This window comes from Cebus imitator, unplaced genomic scaffold (assembly GCF_001604975.1).
Source record: "Cebus imitator isolate Cc_AM_T3 unplaced genomic scaffold, Cebus_imitator-1.0 Scaffold48, whole genome shotgun sequence".
Taxonomy (NCBI): domain Eukaryota; kingdom Metazoa; phylum Chordata; class Mammalia; order Primates; family Cebidae; genus Cebus; species Cebus imitator.
In genome coordinates this window covers 7,783,622-7,808,924 of record NW_016107363.1, presented here as the reverse complement: position 1 = coordinate 7,808,924, position 25,303 = coordinate 7,783,622, and the positions used below count along the sequence as shown (strand labels likewise).

The 25,303-nt window shown below is 46.1% G+C and overlaps 2 protein-coding genes across 4 annotated transcripts in view; one reads left to right on the top strand and one right to left on the bottom strand.

Moving 5' to 3' along the window:
- The window catches only part of IL17RD (interleukin 17 receptor D), a 78,426-nt gene extending 65,403 nt beyond the window's left edge, over positions 1-13,023 (bottom strand). For 2 of the 3 annotated variants that reach the window (XM_017527476.2, XM_037738101.1), the window contains exon 1: positions 12,794-13,023. In XM_017527476.2, the coding sequence (XP_017382965.1) occupies positions 12,794-12,919 (126 nt within the window). In that variant the 5' untranslated portion in view covers positions 12,920-13,023. The remainder of the gene's footprint in view (positions 1-12,793) is intronic. The other variant, XM_037738102.1, reaches the window with a different exon arrangement.
- A 621-nt stretch (positions 13,024-13,644) lies between these two features.
- Positions 13,645-14,274, top strand: LOC108303559 (cytochrome c oxidase subunit 6A1, mitochondrial-like). Its single transcript, XM_017527475.2, has one exon. It carries the CDS (start codon positions 13,945-13,947, stop codon positions 14,272-14,274), a length of 330 nt encoding a protein of 109 aa, XP_017382964.1. The 5' UTR covers positions 13,645-13,944.
- The last annotated feature ends 11,029 nt before the right edge of the window (positions 14,275-25,303 follow it).

The window sequence follows — 25,303 nt, the reverse complement described above, 5'->3', positions numbered from 1 at the left end:
ATAGAAAAACCAAATTTTTCCTATTGTTAAAACTGCATCCACATTTGTTGCCAGTTGATATCTAAAATCCAACTAAGTCACAGTATCAACTTTAGAGGGATCCTGCCAAATATTTCATTTGACCCTATTCATGAGGAAATAATCAAAAATTCAAATTGTGTACACAAGTGGCCTTGACTCTTCAGAAGGTGTAGGCTATAAAGGACCAAAAAATAGGTGGAGAAACTGTTCTGTATTAAAGGAGGCCAAAGAGACAGGACATCAAAAAGCAATGAGTGACTCGTCTGCTCCATAGAATGTGACACAGAAAGAAATTATGAATGACATTAAAAGGACAACTGAGGTAAGTGTAGCAAAATGTTACAAACTGGTAACTCTAAACAAAGGGGAAATGGGTGTTCCCTTTACTGTTATTTCAATTCTTCTACAGGTTTGAAAATTTTCAGAATACAGAGGACGGGAGAAAGAGCACAGTAATGGGGAAGACCCACCTGGGGCTGTAAGGGACTCTAATATACAGGCGACTGTTTTTATTTTTTTTCTTTTCTTTTTTGAGACAGAGTTTAGCTCTTGTTGCCTAGGCTGGAGTGCCATGGCGCGATCTTGGCTCACTGAAACTTCCATCTCCCAGGTTTAAGCAATTCTCCTGCCTCAGCCTCCCAAGTAGCTGGGATTACACGCATGCGCCACCATGCTTTTCTAATTTTTGTATTTTTAGTAGAGACAGGGTTTCTCCATGTAGGTCAGGCTGGTCTCGAACTCCTGACCTCAGGTGATCTGCCCTCCTCAGCCTCCGAAAGTGGTAGGATTATAGGCGTGAGCCACCACGCCTGGCCCCGGTGACTGTTTATTATACATTATATATGTACATGTTATACACTATATACATTTATATATACATTTTATACATTATATATACCTGCATTTTGTACAGGTGACTGGCTGCCTGCTTGGGGCGGTTGGGATGGCAACAACTTCCCGTACAGTTTCAGAAAATGTATGCCCTAGGCAGGGTGTGGTGGCTCATGTCTGTAATTCCAGCACTTTGGAAGACCAAGGCAGGAGGATTGCTTGAGGCCAAGAGTTCTAGACTAGCCTAAGCAACACAGTGAGGCTCTGTCTTAACGAAAATGTTAAAAAATAGCCAGACTTGGTGGCACACGCCTGTGGTCCCAACTACTCAGGAAACTGAGGCAGGAAGCTTGCTGGAGCCTAGGAGTTCAAGGCTGCAATGAGCTGTAATTACATGACTGCACTCCAGCCTGGGTCACAGAGACCCTGTCTCAAAAAAAAAAAAAAAAAAAAGTATATATATATATGTCATAGATTCATTTAAAATCTCCTGTATGCCAGCCAGGTGTGGTAGCTCACGCCTGTAATCCCAGCACTTTGGGAGGCCAAGGCAGGTGGATCACGAGGTCAAGAAATCGAGATCATCTTGGCCAACACGGTGAAACCCCATCTCTACTAAAAATACAAAAATTAGCCAGGTGTGGTGGCACGCGCCTGGAGTCCCAGCCACTCGGTATGCTGAGGCATGAGAATCGCTTGAACCTGGGAGGCGGAGGTTGCAGTGAGCCGAGATCGCACCACTGCACTCCAGCCTGGCAACAGAGCAAGACTGTCTGAAAAACAAAAAAAATCTCCTGTATGCCTTTCCCTGAAACTCTTCTCCAGCAATTTATCAGTCTCTCCACTAACCAGATTCCTACTAATTTAAAAACTTTTTAGAACTCTTTAAAATCCACTGGCCGGCTGCTCAAATTCTCCCCCATTATCAACCCCTATCCTTTTTTAATGAGATAAAAGCAATGATTACACTAGCCTTGACCAACTCGAAAACTGTACTTTTTAAAATGTGCAACCCTTTAAGTAAAAGGAACAAAGCTCAGTAGATGGGAAATGTGCCCAATTGAAAAGATGTGGGAGGTAGAATTTGTCTCTCAATGACTTCAAAACCCAGGGAAGAGAACAATGAGAGGCAGCCTGTCCGGAGCAGCACTACTGGGGCCAGTGACAGCCACCCTGGGCAAGCCAGCACTGGGAACTCATAGCTCCAGAGGCCCTGAAGCAATCTTCCACCAACACAACCACATGTTACATTTTTTCTGCTTAATTTTGGTAAAACTCCATGACCTCCTTCTCAAATTAAAAAGGCAATGCCATTTTTTTTTTTTTTTTTTTTGTAAGCCACAGGAGCTATCTTTAGTGAGGCCTTCTAAGGATTTCATTAATTCATAGCCAGCCAACCAGGACTTTTCCCACAGTCTCCCACAAAAAAGCCCGGGAAGTCACTGATTGCTTGGCTGGATCTGAATATGAGCAGAGGTAAGATCAGAAATATCTAGTTCCTCCCACAGGGAGGCAAGGCATGAAAATCAAAGCCAGGCAAAAACTCATTTCCACAGCTGGCTGGCAAATCCACAGCCCCGGAAAGAAGGCAAAGAGCACCTCTGATTATGGACAGATCTTCAAGTGGCTTCAGAAAATGAAATGCATTCACCACTAGAGGGGAACGGAGCAAACAAAAACGAGACCTGCACCTCTGTTAAAAAGACAAAAGTTTCATACAAACTGAGAGCCGCTGCCAGGGAGTGAGCTTTGTTTCGTTCACATCGTTTTGGAAAGTCCAAAACCAGGATGCTTAGTTAGTGCTTAGCAGTAACTTTTTACATTTTTCTCATCCACAGTGCAGGGCAAACGTGGACGGTCCAAACAACCCCCTCAAGCAACAGACACTCAGCCAGGTGTGGCTCGCACACAACACCAGCCCACACTCTTCCTCTGTCATGAGTGGGAACGTAGCTCAAAGCCCAGCCTCTAATCAGTATGTGGCCCCTGGCAGGAGTGCCAATAACTGTGGTGTGAATGAATACATCAAGCATATTTTTTTAATGCTACTTTCAGCACTAACCACCACATGATTAGCCAATGTTAAGAAAACAATTTCAGAGGAATTTTTTTTTTTTTTTTTTTTTTTTTTTGTGACAGAGTTTCACTCTCGTTGCCCAGGCTGGAGTGCAATTGTGCGATCTTAGCTCACTACAACCTCTGCCTCCTGGGTTCGAGTTATTCTCCTGCCTCGGCCTCTCAAGTAGCTGGGATTACAGGTGCCTGCCACCATACCTGGCTAATTTTTTGTGTTTTTAGTAGAGATGGGGTTTCACCATGTTGGCCAGGCTGGTCTCAAACTCTTGGGAAGCAGCTTTTTTCTTGTGATTTAGTCCAAAAAAAAAGAAAGAAAGAAAGTAGCTGATTATTTTCATTTTCTTTCTTTTTTTTTTTTGGAAACGGAGTTTCGCTCTTGTTACCCAGGCTGGAGTGCAATCGTGCAATCTTGGCTCACTGCAACCTCTGCCTCCTGGGTTCGAGTGATGCTCCTACCTCAGCCTCCTGAGTAGCTAGGATTACAGATGTGCATCACCACACCTGGCTAATTTTTGTACTTTTAGCAGAGACGAGGTTTTGCCATGTTGGCCAGGCTGGTCTCAAACTCCTGACCTCAGGAGAACTGCATGCCTTGGCCTCCCAAACTGCTGGGATTACAGACGTGAGCCACCACTCCCTGCCCAGAGGAAATTTTTATTACAATTGCTAGACTGACATGTCATCTCCTCAGAGAGGCCATTGGAGAGCATCTACTTGCAAATACCCATTGCTCTTATCATCTCATTTTAATTTCCCATAGAGCGCTTAGTCATTTAAGAAACATGATGGAGAACCTACTATGTGCCAGGCACTGTTCTCCTGACGCAGAAGGAAACAAGACAGGTAACGGTCCTGCCTGCATGGAGCTGACACTGCATTGGGGAAGAAGGATGGAGAGAGAAAATACTATATATGTCCCATGGTGAAAAGATCTGCAGAGAAAAAGTGAAGAAAAGAGGACAGAGTGAGCAGCAAGCTGCTATTTTAAACAACATGGTCAGGTCTGATATTTCATTATCCTATTTGTCTCCCCTACTAAAATCTAAGCTTTGGCCAGGCATGTTGGCTCATGCCTGTAATCCCAGGTGGGCAGATCACTTGAGGCCAGGAACTCAAGACCAGCCTGGGCAACACAATGAGACCTCATCTCTAAAAAATTAGCCAGGCTTGGTGGCACATGCCTGTGGTCCCAGCTACTCGGGAGGCTAAGGTAGGAGAATTGCCTGAGCCGAGGAGTTCAAGACTGCAATAAGCTATGATCATGCCACTGCTGCACTCCACCCTGGGTGACAGAGACCCTGTTTCTGGAAATAAAATAAAATCTAAGCTCTAGAAATCAGACCTAACACACAGAATGCACCAATATACAGTCAGTGAATGAATGGCCATTGAGTGTCCCTCTTATCAAACCGTTCACCTACTGGAGAAATCTTCCAAGCTTCACCACTCCTGACAGAACACACACAGGCAAACTTTAAGGTGCCCTGTTATCTAGTACCTACGTCTTCCACGTTACTGTCCCCCCAACCAATGAGCCCCCTCCTCCAGCTTTGCCCACATCTTATTTTCTGCCTAAACTGTCCCCTTAGCACTCAGGTCCACTCATTGGTCAGGCCCTGTTCAAAGTCCCTTTGGTAAGACCTGTCTTCTTCACCTAAGCTCCCATGGACCACTCAAATTCAATTTCTTCTTTATAAACACATCAAATTTGTTCTCCACACATCACTGCAAACATGGCTAGATGCATTCTCACAAAATCTGGAGGGATGATGGAATGAGGCAGGCTATGTGGCACATGGGAAAGCTAGGGAGTGGTAGGGAGAAGCCTCACAGAGAAAAGGGAGCCTCCTCCAAAGCAGGGGAAACTGAGGCAGAGCAAGAAGCCTGAGTTACTGGGAACCAAATGAGACATGGGCTACAAAGCCAGAGTTCTAAGGTGGCCCTCAAGCAGGGCCTCAGGCACTTGCTTGTCAACAAACTGCTTTTCACAGGGCAGTTCCAGGATGAAGAGCGGAGAAGCTGGTTCAAGCTTCTCTGGAATGAGTAGGGAAGTATGGAAAGAGGACGGGTAGTGCTTGGTACTGTGGCCCGGGATCCTTCCTGAATTTCCCCGTTGTCCAGGCCCCTACTCCTTTGTCTTGCTCCTGGCCCAGATGGGCAGCTACTGTGGATGGAGGCCTGGTCCCACAACTTAACACAGGGTAGCTACTCAAAAAAAAAAAAAAAAAATTGTCTCCTGCCTCCTCACTCTAAATAAATCTTTTTGAGCTTCAGATACTGAGCAGTTACAATAAATCCTAACCGTGTGAGTGCCTGTGCTCCACCCAGAGCAAATGAGCACACTCCAGAGGAAGGGGCCATAAACTGTCACTAAGGAGGGACCACGCTCAGGCAGACTGCTGCTACATTTGGTCTGTACTGCACTGCATTTTCCTCAGATGAAAGGGGGCCGTTTCGGGAGAGGAGAAACCAGAAATCACCTGGACAGAATAAAATCACAGGGAAATGGTTTCTAAACCATATGGCCTATCTCAGGAAAACACACCTCTTCATTCCAAGGAAGCCCGCCCTGTATCCCATTAACGCTCCCACTCTCAAGTAAAACAGTCCATCCCAGCACAGAAGTCTGGGGACACTGCCAGCATTTTTTAAAGGGTTACTATTCAATGGGGGGAAAAGATCTACAAAACTGACAAAACAGAACACTTGGAAAAACTCCTAGTTTTGAAGGGAATGAAGTACTTTTTACATCTGAAAAAAAAGTTGGATTTAAGGCCTAATCCCTCATGATTTCAAAGGGATTCGTATGAAGTATTCATTTAATGTGTGAAATGTAAATATCCATCCAAACATTTTAATTAATACTACCAATTTCCATTCCCTTTTCAAAGTTGATACTTGAATTTTATATGGCTTTTCTGGTACATGCAAGCACGCTTCCCTACCATGCAGTAGTTTTAATGAAAAACCTCATGATTAATGTCTATTAGATCAAGTTTGGAATGAAGAAAGGTACAATAAAATTACAATTTACTAAGCTTCCAATAATACTTGCCATCTACTGGCCTTTCAAGTCTTAAGGTACCAGCCATATGCAAATAAGACACTTTAGCATTCATTTTACTATAAAACGAATGCTTCTTAAATAAGCACAGTAGAGGTAGTTTTCACTTACACTATTAAATCAGAAAATTTATGGGCCCACTTCCGTTTCAGAAGAGAATTACATGTGTGTTCACATCACTTCTTTATTTTGTCATCCACCCAGTGATTTGCTGAGGACAGCTGGTACCTATTAAGTCCCCCCTTTAAATGTTGTAGCCTTAATTAGCTACATCCACCTTCCCCCAACATTTCCAAACAAGGAACCAAAGAAAAGGGAATCCATTTTTATCTCAGATACTTTGAACAATGGAGTTGTCAACATTAATGTAACAGTCTCTATTAGAAAATAGTTATTCCTTTTTTAGGCCACTTCACAAAAACAGGGTACAGATGGAGTCTTTGTTATATAGGTAGTATTTCTAATTGTTCAATTTTTAGTTTCCTACCTGGCGTTTGTTATTAATTATTCCTTCTTTTAATATATTGTCTGGGAAAGGATGAAGGAGTCTCTCCAGAGATATTCTTGGTATTATTTAAGCTACAGACTTCTTTCTTACTAGGTCAGCACATGACTGAACAGACAGAATCTGCAAATAGAGAAAAAAGCCGAGTGTGGTTTTCTATGAACAGACATCATGCCCTTCTGAGACACCAAAGGGTTTCCAACTCACACAATGAGAAATTGTTGATTCGATTGCTTTAACCTGCCATATGTAGATTAAACACACGATGACTTAATTTACAATGTAGGTATCTCTTCTTTTTTTAAAAAAAAGGACATATTTACATATATGCATTCAGGACTTTGAGTGTAAATTCTGTTCAACAGACTAAATCCTGAGCAAGATAAGGAGCCATCTCAAACATCTCCCTTGGATTTGTTTCTTCAAGACTGGCCCCTAGCTTTAATCTGCAGTAAGACTATCTGTTTCAATAGGATGTGATCACTTGAGGGCTTGTGTCTTTTCAATCAGCCGGTGGCCCTGCCGGGTTTAGAGTGGCAGAGGGGAAGTGGCCTGTGGTTAAGCAGAGGAAATACCAAGGCATTTTAATAGAGCAAATAGTCTCTTTACTTCCCACCGGGAAGAGCTTCAAAGGCTGTGGGCCCCGGAGGAGACAATGTGTTTCAGGGGCCATCAGTCACCTAATCATGTGTCAGGCCCATTCAGAACATCCAAGCAGCCAAGACAAACACTGCCCAGGAGGACAATGCCTCCCACTGGCTGGGCAAGTCTGGCTGGCTGGAGATGGGGCCTGTGGCTCCAGCACAGACAGCCCCCCAGCTTACTGAGGGCAGGAGCTCTCCAAATTTAGGGGGTAGATGGGAAATGGAAAAGGTCTGGCTGCAGATGGGAAATGGAAAAGGGCAGGGTGGCAAGAGAGAGGTCTGCTCTAAGGCCGCTGCACCTCTCAACCTGTCAGGCTCCTGGAGATACCTGAGCCCCCTCTCACCCCACATTCTTACAAATCCAGGGTGGAGGCTCAAGTTTCTAGAAGCCTAAAAACCCACCCATCATAAGCAGGCTCAAGAGGGAGTTGGGGGCCAAGCACGGTGGCTCACACCTGTAATCCCAGCACTTTGGGAGGCCAAAGTGGGCAGATCATCTGAGATCAGGAGTTCAAGACCAACCTGGCCAACATGGTGAAATCCTGTCTCTACTAAAAATACAAAAATTGGCTGGGCACATGTGGTGGATACCTGTAATCCCAACTACTCAGGAGGCTGAGGCAGGAGAATTACTTGAACCCAGGAGGCGGAGAATGCAGTGAGCTGAGACCGCACCACTACACTCTAGCCTGGGCGCCAGAGCTAAACTCTGTCTCAAAAGAAAGAAAGAAAGAAAAAAAGGCAGTGGGGAATGAAGAAGGACAATAAAATTGTTGATGGGGTAGCCCCAGCAGGAGCAGACATCTGCTGGGGCATACAATATAAAAAGTTCAGGGACAGAGGAGGAAAAAGCCTTGAAACCTTTAAAGAAGGAAAAAGGAAAAAAGAAAAAAAAAAACATGTTTTAGGCCAAATGAAGCATGAAAAATACTTAAAAGCATTAGCAGTTCTTTTCTTTGTCGGGAAGTTGTAAGATTTGAACTGCGAGAATCTGATTTGGATCCTATGCTACTCCTTCCTCAGACTGTTTTCAGACAAACCCAGCAGTTCTAGGGAGGAACCCAGTGGAAGTGTCAAGTCAACTCCAGGCCTCCTCATCAGCCCCAGGCCAGAGGCACCCACCCAAACCAGCTCCTCCTCACCCCCCTGTCCTCACACTACCCAGCAAGCCTGACCCCTTTCATTGGTCAGGGCTCTGAGAAAGTCTCCACATTCCTCTCTAAATCCAGGGACATAATTTAAAGCCAAACTCTGATTTTAAATGTTTAGAATGTGTCTTCTCCCTTCTCCAGACTGTGGAAGCCATGTCCCCTAAAACAATAGGTCTCTCATCCTTGTTATAGCATAAGTATCTTCAGAGGAACTTGTTAAAATGCCAATTCCTGGGCTCCACACTCCCACTCTGATCCCATTAGCTTTCAATCTGCATTTTAACAAGGTCCTAAGGCAATTCTGATACTGGAAGGCCCTGGGTGTCTTGGAGAGAAAGTAGCTGCTGGTCTCCTGGTCACCGAGCTGTACGTCCAAGTTAATAACCAGCAGAATGCCCCAGGCACTGCAGGGGCTTGGGGCTGGGCAGATGGGTTGGGGTGGGGAGAGAAGAGAGGGCTGCTTAAGAAAGATGGACATGGGCCAGGAGAGTTCCCAATTAACTAGGCAAAAGAGGCTGGAAGAAAGCTTTGCACTGCTTATAAAAACGTCTCTCTAAAAAATGTATCAACCAGGACTGAGTAATTTTTTAACCAAGAATTCTGTAACAGACACAAGAGCATCTGTAACATGGATGATATGGCCATAGGATAGGCAGACCAGATGTGGGCTTGGGGGCCATGAGCTGCAAGTGAATGAAAATGCATCCAATTCAGAATCAAATAAACATGCCTGGGCCCACAGCCAAGGATAATTCTTGGATTGGACTTTTATCAGGAACCTAAATTTTAACCAGCTGGAACTTCTCTTTTCCAAGTACCACCCTATTCCTTCCTACCTTTTGAGATGAAGTATTTGCCTTAAATGGGAAACTTGTATTTCATTGTAAAGAAGCCAGGATGCTGGCATCCTGGCTTCCCAAATTCCTGAAGGAGTAGGGTTTTTTTGCAGGGGCAGTAGGAATTGTGTTTCAGGGATAACAGGCCAGACAAGGTGTACTCCATTTAGGTAAGGAGGCAAGAAATGTTCCCTCCGCCCCTACTGCAGGAGAAGACACTAAATAAAAACCTGTGGGAGTAGATTCCTAACTTCTTGTTCCATAAATAAGCTTCTAGACCAGCAAGACGAGGGGCGGCAAAACTTCAGTACAAGTGACTGACACAATTAAAGTTACGAACAAAACTTGTTTCCAGTAACAAAACCATTCCACTCTCTAAGACAAGAGCCAGTGTAAATGAAGATACGGGTCCCTCTGGAGGTTTTACAAGTTATTGCTTCTCTGGGAACACAGTATTTATTACTCAAGGAGCAATCTTATCGGGCAAAGACCCTAAAAGAATTTTTTTTAAGTAGTTGAGGAAGTGTGCCCACGAACACTGACCTGTGTTCAAGATGGTATCAGCCTCTTAATTGCCCAACTAATAATAGGGAGGTTGTGAAACCTGACCACTTAAACCAGACCAGCTCCTGGCTCCTCTGGGAGCAGCCCCCGAAGGGTCTGTTAACAGGGCTGCAGAGGATTGGCTGGCTGCAGTCACCTTGCAAGTCCTGTGAAAATACACATTCCTGCAGGGGCAAGGGTTCCTGGAACAAATGTTCCCTGGAGATCAAGGGGATCTTTTGCTCAGCTCTGCTCCAGTACCCAAATCCGGTCTCTCAGGGCTTGGTACTGCACCTTGCTGCCTCCTCTTAGGTTCTGAGTATGGCCCAGATCCACAGGAAGCCTCCTCTGATTTGCATCACATATACTTGACCCTTATTCTTCTATGTTCCTATAGCCCAACTGTAAGCAACCTTAGAGTTGAAGCCAACCTCTATGGATTGCGTACCTATCGTTTGGTAGGCGACTCAAACATGAATCAAATACTCTAGTCACTGTGTACCAGTACTTTTTGGCTGCCTCCTTGACAGAGCAGCTTCTGGAAGACATGACTCAGGGAGGTGTGAACAGGGAGAGTTTTCTGCAGAAGTGATGCTAGAGAAGGTGCGGAGGTGTAAAGTGAAGGAACATAGGCAGGAACAGCATGTGCAAAGACCTGCTGCAAAGACAATGGAACCTGAGGCTCTGATCTTTGCCTCTACTTCTTAAAATCTATCAGGAAATACAGCATTTAGCAGGAAGGCAGCAAGGTCTAATTTGGTTCAGCCAAGATTTACAGGGCTCTGAGACCACAAAAATGAGGTTCAGTACCTGGCTAAAGAAACTAGTCTGAAGACACAGAAGTGAACAAATATTGAAAATGTGGTCTGATGAGGCCAAAGTGCAAGGACCTGCATGAGAAGGCAAAGCAAAGGGCATGGCAATCAGTAGTGCCCTGAGGGGCACCACCTGAACTGAGTCTTAAGCTAGGCAAGGAATTCTCAGGGATGAAAAGGCATCCTAGGAGGTGGGAAAAGCATGCCTTCAAAGCACAGAGGGCATCCATCCTGAGTTAGGAGCAGGGTACAAGGGGCAAAGGGTGAGGCTGAAAAGGATGGGAATGCAAAGCATGTGGGTAAACTGGGTCCGTGAAATGCACCAAGCAACAAATCCAGGAGAAGGAACCATGTAACAGCCTGGATGAGCCTGGAATCTGGGACATGGCCCAGGGGCCTCTACGATCATACAGGAAGGGAATAAAGATGACCCAAGGAAAGGATTGGTGGGGCCAAGGCAGGAGCAGTTGAGAAAGTTACCCCCAATCTAGGGGTTGTGGTGGGGAAAAGGTCAGCATGAGTGTTAGGTGACTGGGACAGACCCATCATTCTGTGAGGGTGCAGGTTTGGGAGAGGAGAACACACTCCCACAGTTAGAATAAAATCATCAGCCTGGCTCTGTCAGGGCACTATCATACCCCACAGCATTAAAACTTCACCAGTTTTGTACACTGGCATATGAAGCCACCTTGGCAACTGCAGGAAAACAGCAAATTGGACTGCTTTACCTATGCCATCACACGAACACTCAGAATAAAACGCCTATGATGCTACTGTAGTCACTCAAAAGCCCGCAAAAGTCTAAATCCAAAATTCTGGTAGGATCTGTAAGTCAACACGAGACAGCTTTGAGGAAACTTGCTAGCTACTAAAACTGTTTTGAAACAATAAAACAAGAGCAGTGATGTTTTACTAAAATGGAAGAGTAAGAAAATGTGATGCTTTACTCAACTGGGAAGGAAATATAGAGTCCAAGGGCGTGGGATGTGAGGCAGGGAGGACGGGGGTCGTAGCTGTCTCCATAGCTTAGCTATTCAGTCTGAAGACAGCCCAGCTGCCTGGCTCACACCTGGTTTTCTGCACCACATTTCTCGGACTGTGGTGCAAGTGAGCTTGGAGGCACCAATCCGGTCCCTAAGCGCGTTGTTACGTCCTAGGTTTTGGCCGTGCTGAGGCTGTTTGGAGCCACCCAGAAGAGGGGTGAGTCAACGTTGGCCTAAGCAAACCACTCCATACCTATCCTTCAGCCCAGCAATACTAAGGAAATTCTCATTTCATCCCGTTTTTCACATGAAGAAATTGAGGCTCAAGGCTCCCCAGGAGCAGAGCCAAGATCATGTCACTGCTGCCTGAGTGCAAAGCCTGCGTTTTCTTCACAAGGCTTAAGGCCGTGAGTACCCTGAGAGGCCCATGCTGCCTCTGTGGGAAGCTCGGGGCAGACGGATGTAATCCCCAGAAGCCCAGGTAAGGAGCCGGGAAGGGGATGGCAGTGACCCGCGCACACGGCCGAGACAGTGTCGAAGGAGCGCTTGGTTCCAGAGAGACGGCTCCAAGCACACGGCCAAAGTTTGGGCACCTCTCCAGTCTCGCCTTGGGCACCTGACCCAGGTGACACTCACACGGCCCTTTGGCGGAAAAATATCCGCAACTCGAAGAGGGGAAGGAAGGCAACAGCCGCGAGACCTTCACAAGACGAAGGACTGAACCGGGTGGCAAAGTTTCTCAGGAGGTCCCGGACTCTGAGGAGGGCTAGGAGTGGGGTGACGGCCCCAGGCTAGGAGGAACAAAGCTACCAGAAGAGCGCGGCGCATCCCTCCCCGGCGCTCCAGGTCCCTTCTCCCGCCGCCCGGGCCTTGGCAGAGCTGTGGACTGGAAGTCTGGGAGAAGACCCCCTTCCCTCTCCAAAGCGCGCTCCCCCGTCGGGATGGCTTGGAGGATGCCAGCCCGGGACACGCAGCCCAGGGGCTAAGAAGGTCCCGGGCGAAGAACAAAGGGTGGGGCGCCCTGCCCAGCCCCCGCCGCCCCTCACGCCTGCCCTCAGAAAGGGACCCTGGCCGGCGGCCGCACCTCATTAGCAACACAAAGCCGGGGTCCGGCAGACGCTTTCATCCCGGCGGGGGCCAGAGGACGCGCGCCCCGGGAGGGAAAGCAAAGCAGGAAGATGCGCGGGAGGAGCGGGACCCCGGCCGGCCGCGAAAGCCACGGAGAGCAGACAGGCTGGCGCGGGCTCGCCTCCCCGCGAGCACCTGTGCGCGCTGCGTCCTCCGCGAGTTGGCGACAGCAAGATACCCGCCGCCCTCGCCTTACCCTCCAGCCACAGGTGTCGGCGCCCCGCGCGCGGCCCGACCCGCCAGCGGCCACAGCCAGTTGCGAGCCGTTGAGGCAGGCGTTGACTGTGAAGAAGACGGAGCAGAGCTGCAGCCACGGGGCCATGGCCGTGCGCTCGCCCAGCCGGGCCCTTCTCTGTGCCCCGGCCGCCCGCAGCTGGCCAGCCCCGAGTGGGCGGTGGCCCCGGCGGCGGCGGCAGCCAAGAGGACCTCACTGGGCATGCGTCACCAACTCGGGCCCCGCCCCAATCCTCAAGTCTCTTGCCCTGGCCCCGCCCCCACAGCCCAACCCTCGAGTCGTGGCCCTGCCCCCGTAGACCACGCCCCCTGGTCACGCCCCAAGCCCCTGCTGAGACTGGCAGCCGCAGTTTTTTCCCCCTCACTTAGTATTTTTTTAATCCAAAGGATTTGTCCAAATGATGCTCACTCCATGTAAAAATTCAGGAAAACACAAAGAATATAATAATAATAATTTTAATAATTTAATAAGTACCTGCTATGTGCCAGACCCCTTTCTGTGTACTACCAACCACACAGGTAAGCGTCAGTATTATTGTTATCCCAGTTTTAGACGCAGAAAAGTTAGGGGAACGCGACAGAGAAATCCTGGCTCCACATTTACTAGTAGGACTTTGGACAAAAGCCTTGCTCTCTCCATGGTACCTTCCCCCCACCCCCAAGGAAGCTAGAATAAGTATCCTAGTGTGGGGAGAGTTCTGTTGGTTCAAACATAACAAAGGCTATCATTAACAGTCTCTCATAAGATCACACAGCTACTACCTCTCAGCTACTACCCTTGTCTAACCTACCCTCATGAAGTGGATATTATTTTTATGGAAGAGGAAACTGAGGCTCAGAGAAGCTCAGTAGCCCAAGCTATCCAGCTTTTCACCGCACTCCTCCTGGCCCTTTGTCTTGTATCTTAGCACCTAACTCTTGCCACTTTGTCCCTCTCCACTACCCCCTTCCTCAAGAACACTATCTCTTCTTCCTAAGGGCTTTTTCTACTTCTGACTTTGTCCCCATATCCAATACATTTCTCCACCCTGGATCCAAAGTGATCCTCCAAAAACACAAATCAGACTACTGACTTCTTCTAATTAAAACTCTAGGCTGGGGTCCAGGGCGAAAATGGTGGTAGCTGCTGCATCATGGATTTCTCGGCTGCTGGGTCGGTCTCGCCCACAGCTGGGGTGGTTTATGTCCAGTGGCGCCCATGGCAGACAGGGAAAGGCTAGCATGTGGAAGGCCCTCACCTTCTTCCTCACGCTCCCTGGGGTGGCAGTCAGCATGTTGAATGTGTTCCTGAAGTCACACCATGGAGAACACAAGAAACCCAAGTTCAGCCCCTACCCCCATCTCCATATCAGGACCAAACCGTCTCCCTGGGGAGATAGTAGCCATACTCTATTTCACAGCCCTCATGTGAATCCACTTCCAACTGGCTGCGAAGATGAATAGAGAATCTGGACTGATACCCACGCACCAGGGACCACAGCAGTGGTTTGGACCATTACTCAGCACACAGACCAGAAAAAAATATGGGACCTTAGGCTCACCTTCTTTACCTGTGTCAAATGATGACTGGCATGCTGATCTTCCATCCCTTTGCTTGTGGCAGGAGATGGCTTAAATAAATAACTTAAACTTAGAAAACAAAGAAACAAACAAAACTCTAGGCTGGATGTGCTGGCCCATGCCTAGAGGATTGCTTGAGTCCAGGAGTTAGAGGCAGCAGTGAGCTACAATCCTGCCACTGCACTGAAGCCTGAGTGATAGAGTAAGACCCTGTCTCTAAAGAGAAAAAAAAAAAAACAAAAAACCACCATTAACAACAAAAAACAGTAAAAGTATGTGTTCTGTGTTCAGAGGAAGATTAATAAAAATAAAATAAATAAATAAAACTATTCTGTGGTGGCTTTTATGTAAAGGCCATTTAGAATAAAATCCGTACTAGCCTTCTCTGTCCCTCTGTCTTTACCACCTGGCTCCTGCTGCATGGATCTCCCCTCAGTCCCAGCCTTATCTTGGTCTTTTTGCCTCAAGAAACCTTGGAAATTGTCATCTCCATCCATTCAACAGGGTAGGCTCCTCTATATGACTCTCCTTCCAGGGCCCAGAATCCCTTCCCTCTCCTTGTCTGGCCTGGCCTAAGTTCGGCCACTGCTAACACAGGATTCCTGCACTTTCGCTTGTACCCTGCCCACATCTCCTTGGAGGGCTTAAGTGGACGAAGTCTTGGTAATGCTAGCAGAAGTCCCGGGGATTGACTTGGAAGTAGTGACGTCTAGGACCAAGGAGTAGTGCCAGCCTCACCTGAACTTCAGGGGCTGGAAGTGTGAAACAGTGCTTGTCCAAAGGAACACTGACATTATTGCCAGGGAAAGGGAGAATTGGTGCTGGCTTCCCCAAACAGCAGCGTCCATCTCAGATGCTGGGCAGAATTTTTTTCCCTTTTTTTCTTTTTTCTTTTTTTAACCTCATTGCCTGTAATTCAGGAATTCAGCCAGACCCAGTGAGGTGTACCATACCCTCTTCAGACACCAGAACAGCCAGGATCCACAGAAGACTGTTCTGGAGTAGCCTTCTATGAATAGACCTCGGGAAGCACATCACTCCTTTTGGGAAGCTGCTGGTTCAGTGCCTCCCCACCCTCCCCCACATTCTTGGTACCCGTTCCTGGGTTGTTTGCAACCCCCACAACAGGGATGTCCAGCGTTTGGCCATGATAGTCGGGGGTGCCAGAGGCTGTGATGAGGCCAAGACCACGTGGGTTTTGGTGAAACAGGGAGGAAACAAAGAGGCAAACATTTCAGCCTATATATACTTTATAACTTATTAAGCAACCCCATGCTAATAAACGTCTGTTCGAATCAGTGATTCAAAAATACCCTAACACATTTATCTTGACACATTGATTCAATGATTTTTTATACATTTCTAGAATCAGAATTGCTGATTATGCACATTTTAAATTGTCTAAAACTGCTCATTATTGTGTTATTGCCATCTTAATTGGCTTCTCTGGTTTCAAATGAGGTAGACCGTGTTCCCATGCATTTGTTGGCCATTTGTACTCTTTCTTTTCTTTCTTTCTTTCTTTCTTTCTTTTTTTTTTTTTTTGAGAGGAAATCTCGCTCTATAGCCTAGGCTGGAGTGTAGTGGTGAGATCTTGACTCGCCGCAACCTCTGCCTCCTGCCTCAGCTTCCAGAGTAGCTATAAGGGTTTTTGGTTTCTTTTATTGGAGAATACAATTTAGAAATCAAGATCTAGGCACCCGGCTAATTTTTTGTATATATAATTTTTAAGATGGAGTTTTGCTCTTGTTGCCCAGGCTGGAGTGCAATGGCACGATCTCAGCTCTCCGCAAACTTTGCCTCCCGGGTTCAAGTGATTCTCCTGCCTCAGCCTCCCTAGTAGCTGGGATTACAGGCGCCTGCCACCATAGCCAGCTAATTTTTTGTATTTTTTGTAGAGAAGGAGTTTCACTATGTTGGCCAGGCTGGTCTCAAACTCCTGATCTCAGGTGATCCACCTGTCTCAGCCTCCCAAAGTGCTGGGATTACAGGCATGAGCCATCGTGCCTGGCTAATTTTTTGTATTTTTAGTAGAGATGGGGTTTCACCATGTTGGCCAAGCTGGTCTTGAACTTCCAACCTCAGGTAATCTGCCTGCCTCAGCCTCCCAAAGTGCTAGGTGTACAGGCATAAGCCACCAGGCCCAGCCCATAAGTACACTTTCTTTAGTCAGGAATTGAACTCCAGTAAAAGGAGCAGTACTTAGAGCTTACATCAGAGGGAGAGCCTCAAGGAGAGCATGGGTGAGAGGAACTGTTTCTCCCTTGGTTTTATCACATCACTATATGATTGTACAACAGGGAAGGCAGAGTCACACTCCTGCTCCCTTTCTATCTCCACACCCACCCACTATTGAATTCCCTCCCATCCACAGCTCACCGCAGAATCTGGCAACTAACAGCCTCTGAAAACATGCTGCAGGGTTCAGAGAGAGTGCAAACTTTTCTGAAGGGGTGTGGAGGGCACAAGAAGGAAAAAGATTAACCTTCCAGTCTAAAACATGCTTAGAATGACATCCCTTAGGACCAGGGACCTCGAGGCCCTCCTATTTCCCTTCTAGGAAGGCCACCAGCACGTGTGTGAGTGGGAGGAGAGCTACAGACATCAAACGGTCAAATCTGGTCAGGAAATTAAGGTAATAAATTGGCATTTGGCAACATTCTCCACATTCCGGTCTTTCCCATTGATTCTTTCTCCCATCTCCTCTTTTTTTTTTTTTGAGATGGAGTTTCACTCTTGTTGCCCAGGCTGGAATGCAATGGTGTGGTCTCAGCTCACTGCAACCTCCGCCTCCCAGGTTCAAGCAATTATCTTGCCCCAGCCTCCCGAGCAGCTGGGATTACAGATGCCTGCCACCACATGTGGCTAATTTTTTGTATTTTTAGTAGAAATGAGGTTTCACCATGTTGGCCAGGCTGGTCTCGAACTCCTGACCTCAGGTGATCAACCCACCTCAGCCTCCCAAAGTGCTGGGATTACAGGCGTGAGCCACCATGCCTGGCGTCCATCTTCTCTTTTTATCCCAACCCTTCAGAATAGCTGTGAAGCTGCAGGGAGCGGGTCTCTCTGTCCTAGAAGCTGAGCTAAAATGAGGGGACCAGGCCCCACATGCCCTCTATGGATCACAGTTTCCTCCAGGCCACAGTAGAGCTCACCTGTGGAGGTGACCAGAAGATGAGCTAGGGAAGCCCTCCCTCAATACAACACCTGGTCTCACCTGCCAAGGCCAGGATTGCCTATAGTCCAGTCACATTTTCAGCCACCCCACATGGTGAGAGGGAGCTGTCATCTGATTCACCTCTGCACCCGTGCCGGGCACTCTGTCTGGCACACATCAGTGGGCAAGAAACTATCACCACCTTCCCCTCTTTGGAACAAAGCTGAGGATTAAACAGATAAAATCACCTTAAAATAAGCTGTTGAAAGGCCAGGCGTGGTGGCTCACAACTGTAATCCCAGCACTTTGGGAAGCTGAGGCGGGCGGATCATGAGTTCAGGAGTTTGAGACCCCATCTCTACTAAAAATACAAAAAATTAACCGGGCGTGGTGGTGTGCGCCTATGATCCCAGCTACTGGGGAGGCTGAGGCAGGAGAATTGCTTGAACCCAGGAGATGGAGTTTGCAGTGAGCCAAGATCGTGCCATTGCACTCCAGCTTGGGCAACAGAGCAAGACTCTTGTCTTGAGAAAAAAATAAAGAATAAAGCTGTTGATGAAATACAAATATGTTTTCCCAATCTAACTATAACCTAGCCAGATAAGAAAAATCCTTAATGCAAGGATTGGATTTTGTTAGGTGTTAAATTATCCCATGAAACATTAAAAAAGATAAAGTGATGGTGGAAATAATTTGTGTTATCAATCATTTTGAGTAGGGAATAACTAAATACTCTTTTAATAAACAGTGTTAGAAGCAGTCGGCAGCAATTCCAATTTATTTTGGTATTGTGATAAACCAGTATCTGTTTTCTGTACTAATAAAGACATTAAAGGTAAAGAATGTCACTGCACCCTTGACCCCAGTCTCCCAGAGTGCTTGAGGGTGCAAGGTTTCCCAGGCTTTAGAGGGAGCACTATGTGGAGAAGTGGTGCCCTACCTGTGAGCCCGTAGTCCCTGAGCTCCATAAGACTGCCTAGATTATGTGTCTTGGGGTTGCTCTACTTGAGGAATATCTTTGTGATGTTCTCTGTATTACCTGAAGTTGGGTATTTTCCTGCCTCACTAGGTTAGGAAAGTTTTCCTGAATAATATCCTGAAGAATGTTTTCCAGCTTGGATTCATTCTCTTTATGACATTCAGGTACACATATCAGACGTAAATTAGGTCTTTTCACATAGTCCCATATTTCTTGGAGACTTCGCTCACTCCTTTTTGCTCTTTCTTCTCTAATCTTGTCTTCTCATTTCATTTCATTAAGTTGGTCTTTGACCTCTGATATCCTTTCTTCTCCTTGATCAATTCGACTGTTAAAACCTGTGCATACTTTGAGGCGTTCTTGTATTGTATTCTTCAGTTCCATTAATTCACTTATATTCCTCTCTAGATTGTCTATTCTCGTTAGGATTTCATCAAAACTTTTTTCAAGGTTCTTAGTTTCTTTACATTGGGCTAGAACATGTTCTTTTAACTCACAGAAATTTCTTATTATCCACCTTCTGAAGCCTAAATCTGCAATGGAACGCACTCGTTCTCCATCAGGCCTTGTTCCCTTGTTGATGAGGAACTGTGATCCCCTGTAGAGGGAGAGGCATTCTGATTTTGGGTATTCTCAGCCTTTTTACGCTGGTATCTTCCCATCATTGTAAATTTATCCACCTGTCGTCTTTGTAATTACTGACTTTCAAATTAGGTCTCTGAGTGGACGTCCAACTTCTTGATTCTCAGCGCCGGAATCTGAGCAACCCACCGCGCCGGCCAAAACAGCGGCGTTAAGATTCGTGGTGCTTTTCTGCCTGGGAATCTTCGGTCTGGCTTCCTTCTTGAGTCCCTTTTTCAATCAGCTGCGGACCCAACCCTGCGCCCAGGCATCCTAGGACACCCACCCCATAGTTCTGAGGCGGTGCGTGCCTTGGCCACTACACAGAATTCATGGCCACTTCCCATTTCTTTTCCCGGAGGAAAAGAATCGCAGACGTCTAGTCTCCACGGTAACCGCAAGGGGGCGTGCGTAGTCCAGGTTGGAGATCCCTAGAGGACCCTGAACTGCACAAACAAGTCATTCCAGACCAAAGTCCCCCAGGGCAGGTCCGAGTAGGTCGTAAGAAAACAGGATCAAATTGGGCCTTTCAGTAACCATGTGGCTTTGGGCAACTCAGCCTCTCTGGATGTCAGTTTTCTCACATGGCAACACGGGAATGATGTGGATGCAGACCTCGGGTGCTTTTTTTTTTTTTCTTGGAATCTGAAGTAAGCAAATGACTAAGAGCATGTGTGAATGTTACTGCAGGTGGTGAACCAGGAGGTGACAGGAGGTGATGCAGCCAGGGCCAGCTCTTATCTGCAACCCAGAAAAGACCTAGGGAAATGGCCACATCTAATCTTCAGGAGATAACACCCTGGTTTGGAAGGCTAAGGGCCATATCCTGTTTTACATTCATTCATTAATTCATTCAATAAGTACCGATGGAATCTCTGCACCATATCAGGCATTATGCCAGCAGTGGGGATCAGTGTGAACAACAGGACACTGTCATAGTTGTCATTAACCTACAAACAAACATTTCATGGAAGACACTGGTGTTACTCAAATAGCCCCATGACTGGGGGGAATTACTAGTAGATGAGTTGTTTTTGAAGAAGGGATCCCTGAGCTGAGATTGCAAGTACAAGAGTTACCTGGGCAAAGGGGAGGGGAGCAGACAGAGGAAGACTGTTCTGGGCAGAAGGAATAACATGCACAAAAGCCCTAGGGCAATAGGGAACATGAAAACTTTAAGGAGCGGAAAGTGACTCATGTGGCTGGAGAGCAGTCAGGTGTGGGGGAATGCTTCAAGGTGAGCTGGAGAGGCCTGTAGGGGCAGCCAGGTAGTACTTTATGTCCTGGTTTGAACCCAAAAGTAGCCAGCAGCTTCTTAGGATTACTTTAAGGGCAGAAGTGGAGCTGTATTTTGAAAAGATTACTGTATTCCAAGTGCTGAGCACAGGGTACTTCCTGGCATTTAGCAAGGATTTGATACATATTTGTTGAATGAATGAATGATCAGGAGCTTTACTGAAATTCTGAGTTTTAATGTCTTGAATGAGACTCATTAAAAATCCTAGGAAAGGCCGGGCGCGGTGGCTCAAGCCTGTAATCCCAGCACTTTGGGAGGCCGAGGCGGGTGGATCACGAGGTCAAGAGATCGAGACCATCCTGGTCAACATGATGAAACCCCGTCTCTACTAAAACTACAAAAAATTAGCTGGGCATGGTGGTGCGTGCCTGTAATCCCAGCTACTCAGGAGGCTGGGGCAGGAGAATTGCCTGAACCCAGGAGGCGGAGGTTGCGGTGAGCCGAGATGGCGCCATTGCACTCCAGCCTGGGTAACATGAGTGAAACTCCGTCTCAAAAAAAAAAAAAAAAATTCTTGGAAAAACATACAACCCTACCAAAGCTCCAAATAATGTGAATGAAATAAAGCAAAGTACAGAAACATTTTTTGTCATCTTTTGAGGTTATTTTTATTTTGTAAAGTTCTGTCTTATTTGTAATAGACTTTTAAAAGAACAATTATAGATTTACAGAAAAACTGAGAAGACAGTACAGGAGTTCTCATATACCCTACCCCTAGTTTCTTTCATTGATAACGTATTACATGAGTTGGGCACGATTAATAAGCCAAGGCTGATATAGTATCATTAAAGTCCAAACTGTATTCATATTTCCTTAGTTTTTACTTAATGTCCTTATTCTATCCAGGATCCCAGCCAGGGTATCACATAAGAGTTAATTGTCATGTCTCAGGCTCCTCTTGTCTATGACAGTTTTTCAGACTTCCATTTCCATTGTATTTGGTGACCCTAACAGGTTTTTTTTTTTTTTTTTTTTTTTTTTTTTTGTTTTTTTTTTTTTTTTTTTTTTTTTTTTTTTTTGAGACTGAGTCTCGTCCTGTCACCCAGGCTGGAGTGCAATGGTGTGATCTCGGCTCACTGCAACCTCCACCTCCCCGGTTCAAGTGATTCTCCTGCCTCAGCCTGCCAAGTAGCTGGGACTACAGGCACCCACCCGCCACCAGGCCCAGCTAATTTTTTTGTATTTTTAGTAGAGACATGGTTTCACCATGTTGGCCAGGCTGGTCTCGAACTCCTGGCCTCAGGTGATCAACTCATCTTGGCCTCCCAAAGTGCTGGAATTACAGGCATGAGCCACCGTGTCCAGCCTAATTCATTCCTTTTTATGGCTGAGTAGTATTCCATTATACACACACACACACACACACACACACACCCCACAATTTCTTTATCCACTTTTTGATTGATGGACATTTGGGCTGGTTCCAGATTTTTTCAATTGCAAATTGTGTTGCTTTAAACATGTGTGTACAAGTGTCTTTTTTGTATAATGACTTCTTTTCCTCTGGGTAGATACGCAGTAGTGGGATTGCTGGATCAAATGGTAGTTCTACTTTTAGTTCTTTAAGGAATCTCCTTAGTGGTTGTACTAGCTTACATTCCCAACAACAGTGTAGAAGTATTCCCTTTCACCACATCCATGTCAACAATTATTTTTTTTTTTATTATGGCCATTCTTGCAGGAGTAAGACGGTATCACATTGTGATTTTGATTTTCATTTCCCGGATCGTAAGTCCCATGCCAGGCTAATTTAAAACAAAATTTCACAGAGACAGGGCTTTTCCATAATACCCAGGCTGATCTAGAACTCCTGAGCTCTAGCGATCCTCCTGCCTCTGCCTCCCAAAGTGTTGGGATTACAGGCTTGAGCCACTGTGCCTGGCCTATAGTTTTTAATATTCAAGAGACACTCTTTCCTATTTAGTTGTTGTCCCTTTTGCTGAGCATCTTGTTCTTGCTTAAAAGCAGTAATTCTTTCTCTTATCTCTCTGAGGAGATAGTTTTATTGAAGCGTTCTTCTGTTTCCTCCAAATATCTTTTTTTCTGTTTGTTTGAAATTTTAAAACAGAATCAACTTTTCATGGTTCTTCTAAAAGTGGAAAATACAGAGACTATGTTAGCAGGTTAGGACTTAATCTGGGTAATCGACATCCACAAACAAAAATCCAAGACAGGTCACATAAATCAAGAGGGAAGAGGTTCCAGTGAACCACTCAAATGAGATGTGGTTAATAAACAACCTGGAGCAGCCATGCCAAATCTTAGCTATTTCACTTTGTGAATTATCACACCTATAAGGTTTAGCTGTCCTTTCACCTAGATGAATTGTTTTTTGTTTTCTCTGATACCATCACGAATCTAAATAATATGGCTTGTGATATAAATGAATGCTTAATCATAATAAATAGCATTTCTTATATTCAACTGTTAATCTAGCAAGCATTTATTGTCTAGTGTATGCCAGGCACTGTGCAAAACACTGAAAAAGAACATGATCAAGGTCATTATGGCCTTGCCCTCCAGGAACTGACTCCCCAGGGCAGTCCCTTACACTTAGCAGAGTGCGATGAGCCTGAGGGGCAGCCACTTGAAGTTCCATTTAACAGATGTAAAGGATCTGAGGCTCCGGGAGGTTCCCTGGTTTGCCTAATGACATGCGGCTACTTGGAAACTGTGTTGCATCATTAACCCAAATCTTCCTCTCCCATGTTCCTTGTTTCAAAGGCTGGGGTATAAAGAGAAGACAGAGAAAATGAACCCCAAAGGAGAGTTCAGAGAGACAGGAGAACCAAGAGGAAACCAAGGGGAGAAAGAGTTTTTAAGTGTTTGCCCAGGCCCTAGCCTCCCCATAGAAGCAGCGGCTGGCAACTGGGTGAGTCAGAGACTTCTAGGGTGTCCTCTCCACTGCAGGAGGAAGGCCAACCAGCATCCCTCTGTTGTGAAAATATGCAGTGAGCTGTGACTCTGGTCCCTCTCCCAGCCCAATGCCATTGCAAGAAACTGCAAGAAATTCTAAATTTCTGGCCAGGCACGGTAGCTCACACCTGTAATGCCAGCACTTTGGGAGGCTGAGGCAGACAGGTCACTTGAAATCAGGAGTTGAAGACCAGCCTGGGCAACATGGTGAAACCCTGTCTCTACTAAAAATACAAAAATTAGCTGCACATGGTGGCGCATCCTTGTGGTCTCAGCCTCAGGAGGCTGGGGGACAAGAATCGCTTGAACCTGGGAGGCGGAGGTTGCAGTGAGCTTAGATCACACCACTGCACTCTAGCCTGGGTGACAGAACGAGACTCCATCTCAAAAAAAGAAAAGAAAAGAAATTCTAAATTTCTGAATGTAAGCTAAATTTTGCTAGAGGTGGAGCAAGGATTACAGATCTCAAAAACAGCAGCAGAGCAAAACATTGAGCCAAATTCATGAGCAAAAGTCAGGCCATGCCAGCAATGAAATCCACCTCCCTGCCAGGCTGCTTCCTCCTCCCACAGGAGCCACCCGAAGATTCGGGTGGGACAGCAGCTCTGCATCCTTGCCTGGAAACCCCTGCAGTTGGCAAAGGCATGGGTGGTAGTGTGAAGGAAAGTGATTCTCTCTTTCTTTCACTGGAGAGGTCAGATTATGATTTCCATTGGCCTTTCTCAGCTCGACTAAAGATATACATTAAAACCGGAAACCTAAAATAAATTTTTCCATTGCCACTGGGTGCCATTATGTAATGTCTCACAATGTTTCCCAGGGACCCTCCAGGCGGTCTCATTTACTGCTTTGGGTGCTCTTCCAGCTTTGTTCATGACTTCCAAACTGCTCTCCATAAAACTGAGCCATATGTACATTGGCTACTCTCAACATAGTTTATACCTTTACAGTATGCATATATCATCATGAGGCCAAGGTTGAGAATGGTATGCAAGGCCATAGATTGGGTTCCTTTTTTAAAAAACTGGCAACATTTCAGGCTAATTTTTTCAAAAGTTTTTGAAATAATTTTAAACTTATGGAAATGTTGCAAAAGTAGCTCAGAGTACCCACATGTTCTCCACCTAACTTCCTCTGATGTTAACCTTTTATGGTATAACCATAATAATAATCAAATAATAAAGCACAATAATCAAATAATCAAAGCACAATAATCAAAACCAGAAATTTAACATTAAAAGACTACTGAGTAACCTACAGACCTTACTGGAATTTCACCAGTCTTCCCACTGATTTTTGTTTTGTTTTGTTTTTTAAGACGGGTTTTCACCATAATGGCCAGGCTGGTCTTGAACTCCTGACCTCAGGTGATCCACCCACCTCAGCCTCCCAAAGTGTTAGGATTACAGGCATGAGCCACCGGGCCTGGCTTCATTTTTTTTTTTTTAAGAGACGGACACTCTCATTCTGTTACCCTGTATGAAGTGTAATGGCACTGTTGTAGTTCACTGCAGCCTCAAACTCCTGGGCTTACGCAACCCTCCGGCTTCAACCTCCCAAGTAGCTAGGACTACAGGAGTGTGTCACTATACCCAGCTAATTAAAAAAAATTTTTTTCTGAGACAGGAGTCTCATTAGGTTTTTCAGCCTGGTTTGAACTCCTGGCCTCAAGCAGTCCTCCCACCTCAGCCTTCTGAGTTGCTGGAATTACAGGCATGAGCCACCACACCCAGCTCTAATGTCTCATTTTTAAAAACAGTTTTTTAAATTTTAGAATGTTTACGTCGGGCGCGGTGGCTCAAGCCTGTAATCCCAGCACTTTGGGAGGGCGAGGCGGGTGGATCACGAGGTCAAGAGATCGAGACCATCCTGGTCAACATGGTGAAACCCCGTCTCTACTGAAAATACAAAAAATTAGCTGGGCATGGTGGTGCGTGCCTGT

What these genes read in the sequence shown, in the direction of transcription:
- LOC108303559 (XM_017527475.2), top strand. Translation starts at nt 13,945, where the DNA reads ATGGTGGTAGCTGCTGCATCATGGATTTCTCGGCTGCTGGGTCGGTCT.